The sequence below is a fragment of the Callospermophilus lateralis genome, chromosome 5 (assembly GCF_048772815.1).
Source record: "Callospermophilus lateralis isolate mCalLat2 chromosome 5, mCalLat2.hap1, whole genome shotgun sequence".
In the NCBI taxonomy this organism is placed as follows: Eukaryota; Metazoa; Chordata; class Mammalia; order Rodentia; family Sciuridae; genus Callospermophilus; species Callospermophilus lateralis.
The window spans coordinates 7,281,565-7,283,915 of NC_135309.1; the positions used below are offsets into that span (position 1 = coordinate 7,281,565).

The 2,351-nt window shown below is 41.8% G+C and overlaps 1 protein-coding gene across 1 annotated transcript; it reads right to left on the reverse strand.

Annotated features, from left to right (window-relative positions):
• Positions 1-925: 925 nt before the first annotated feature.
• LOC143641669 (olfactory receptor 2L13-like) lies at positions 926-1,864 on the reverse strand. The gene has a single exon (XM_077109371.1). The coding sequence runs from the start codon at positions 1,862-1,864 to the stop codon at positions 926-928; it is 939 nt and encodes a 312-aa protein (XP_076965486.1).
• Between the last annotated feature and the right edge of the window lie 487 nt (positions 1,865-2,351).

Below are 2,351 nucleotides of genomic sequence, written 5' to 3' on the forward strand. Positions count from 1 at the left end.
ATGCAGAATAAATTTAACAAAATCACATTATATTATATAAATATACCACAGGGAATGATTTTTCTGTATATGTAGAAAGCACCAATCAAAAACTTTAAAATGAATAAAATAAAAACTGGTAGAGGAATTAAAATAAGGGAGGAAAGAGGAAAGAAAAGGGGAGATGCACTGGGGACTGAAATAGACTAAAATAGAATTCCAGAATGTATGATTTTTGTAAAAATGAACCCAAACATTATTTAAAATTATCATGCATTGATAGAAGAATAACATTTTAAAAACTTAAAGTTTAAAATAAAGTAAACAGATCTTTTAAAGTGTGTGGGGTACAATTCTTTGTCCCAACAGCAGTAATAATAGTCATAAAAAGAAGCCACATCTGGCCCTGAAGGGGAGGACTCTAAGTCACCCTGAGGTCCTGCACTTCTGTGCACACTGGCAATAGTGGCAATGGGGCCCTTGAAGTGTGTATGATCCAGGTTGCTGTTTGCTGTGAGTGGGAAATACAACATGTTGACAGTTTAAAATGAAAACAAACTATGCAAGCACAGTAATAATTGTATGTCAAATATATAGATATTATAACATTACCCATCAATATAAATAATATTAAACTGGTAGTAGTATATTTACAAACAAAATATACCACTTATAATACAATAGAACACAATGTAGAATTTTAATTAATTGTTAATAAAATTAACTAATGTTTTCTTCAGTGAAATAAATAAATTAATAATTGTGATAACTGTATATAATTATCTATTAAATTAATATTGCTTTTAAATATATAACTAGAAATTCTTAAATGATATATTTCTATATACATCTATATATTTCTGTATACATCTATAGGTCAGCACTGTCCTAGAGAGTTCCAGTGTGCATGGAGAGAAGCCATACAGAGGAGAAGGGATGGCCATGCTCACTTTTTCCTGGGGGAGAACATCCCACACACTCTTCTCATGGCCCCCAGCACCTCCTTGTTCCTCAGGCTGTAGATGATGGGATTGAACATGGGGGTGAGGATGGTGTAGAAGACTGCAAGGATCTTATCCTCTGCTGGGGAGCGGAGACTCCTGGGCCGGAGATAAGTGTAGACAAAAGGAGCATAGTAAAATGTCACCACAGTTAAATGTGTGGAGCACGTGGTGAAGGCCTTTTTTCTCCCCTCTTTTGAGCGCATGTGGAAGACAGCAAAAAGGACCCGTCCATAGGAGGCCGTGATGCCAAGGAAAGGAAGGAGGAGAAACAGGCTTGTGCTCACAAACACCATGTACTCATAGTCCCAGGTGTCCACACAGGCCAGGGGCAACATGGCAGGGACATCGCAGAAGAAATGATTGATGGCCCTGGACCTGCAGTAAGGAAGATGAAGGGCATAGACAGTGTGTGCCAGGGAGTTGATGGAGCCCAGTGTCCAGGACCCCAGGATCATTTTCCCACACTTCATTTTACTCATGCGAATGGGGTAGTGGAGGGGGTGGCAGATGGCCACAAAGCGGTCATAGGCCATGGAGGCCAGGAGTAAGCCTTCAGAACATGCCATGGTAAGGAAGAAGAAGCTTTGCACACCACAGCCCAGGAAGGAGATGCTCTTCTGGCCAGAGAGAAAGTTGATGGCCATCTTGGGGACCTTGGAGGAGATGTACATCAGGTCCATGAGGGAGAGCTGGCTGAGGAGAAAGTACATGGGGGTGTGGAGCCGGGGGTCCAAGAAGATGAGGGCAGTCATCCCTGAGTTCCCCAAACAGGCAAGAACAAACACAGAGATGATCAGGAGCAAGAGAAGTAGGCCTTTCTGATTCGGGGGAAACAATCCCAACAAAATAAAGTCATCTGAAGTTTGGTTCCATTTCTCCATTAAAACCTACTGCTTTAAATTCCTTGAAAGAAAATAAAAAACAAATGCTAAGCAATAAGCATAACATGAAACTAGAAGGAAGAATAAGAAGGAATTGACTTTATTCATAATTTATTTTCCTCCAACACCATAGCTTTTGTTTTATTGATTTTAAGACCTGAATAGAATGTTCCTGCCCCAGTTCTCTCTGTATCCATCTCAGCACATCCTGGACACATACATGGTCTTGGAATACAAATCTATACCAGGCACAGGAAACCCAGTGAGGTAGCTGGAGCCTTTTTGCCTGCTGACTCCCAGCAGGAACATTCCTAGGACTATGCACCAGGCTCAGCTCTGGAGGAAGCCAGCATCCTGCTTTCCCAGCTCCCCAACTCAGCACTCAGGTTCACCACAGACATGGCCTGTGGGGTGCAGAAGTGCCCTGTGTGCTTGAGTCTGCATCTTCAGTGACCTCGCCTCCTCCACACTTTTAGTGCCTGCTCTC

Bases quoted from the DNA above. Each gene is read 5' to 3' on its own strand.
- LOC143641669 (XM_077109371.1), bottom strand. From the start codon at position 1,864: ATGGAGAAATGGAACCAAACTTCAGATGACTTTATTTTGTTGGGATTG.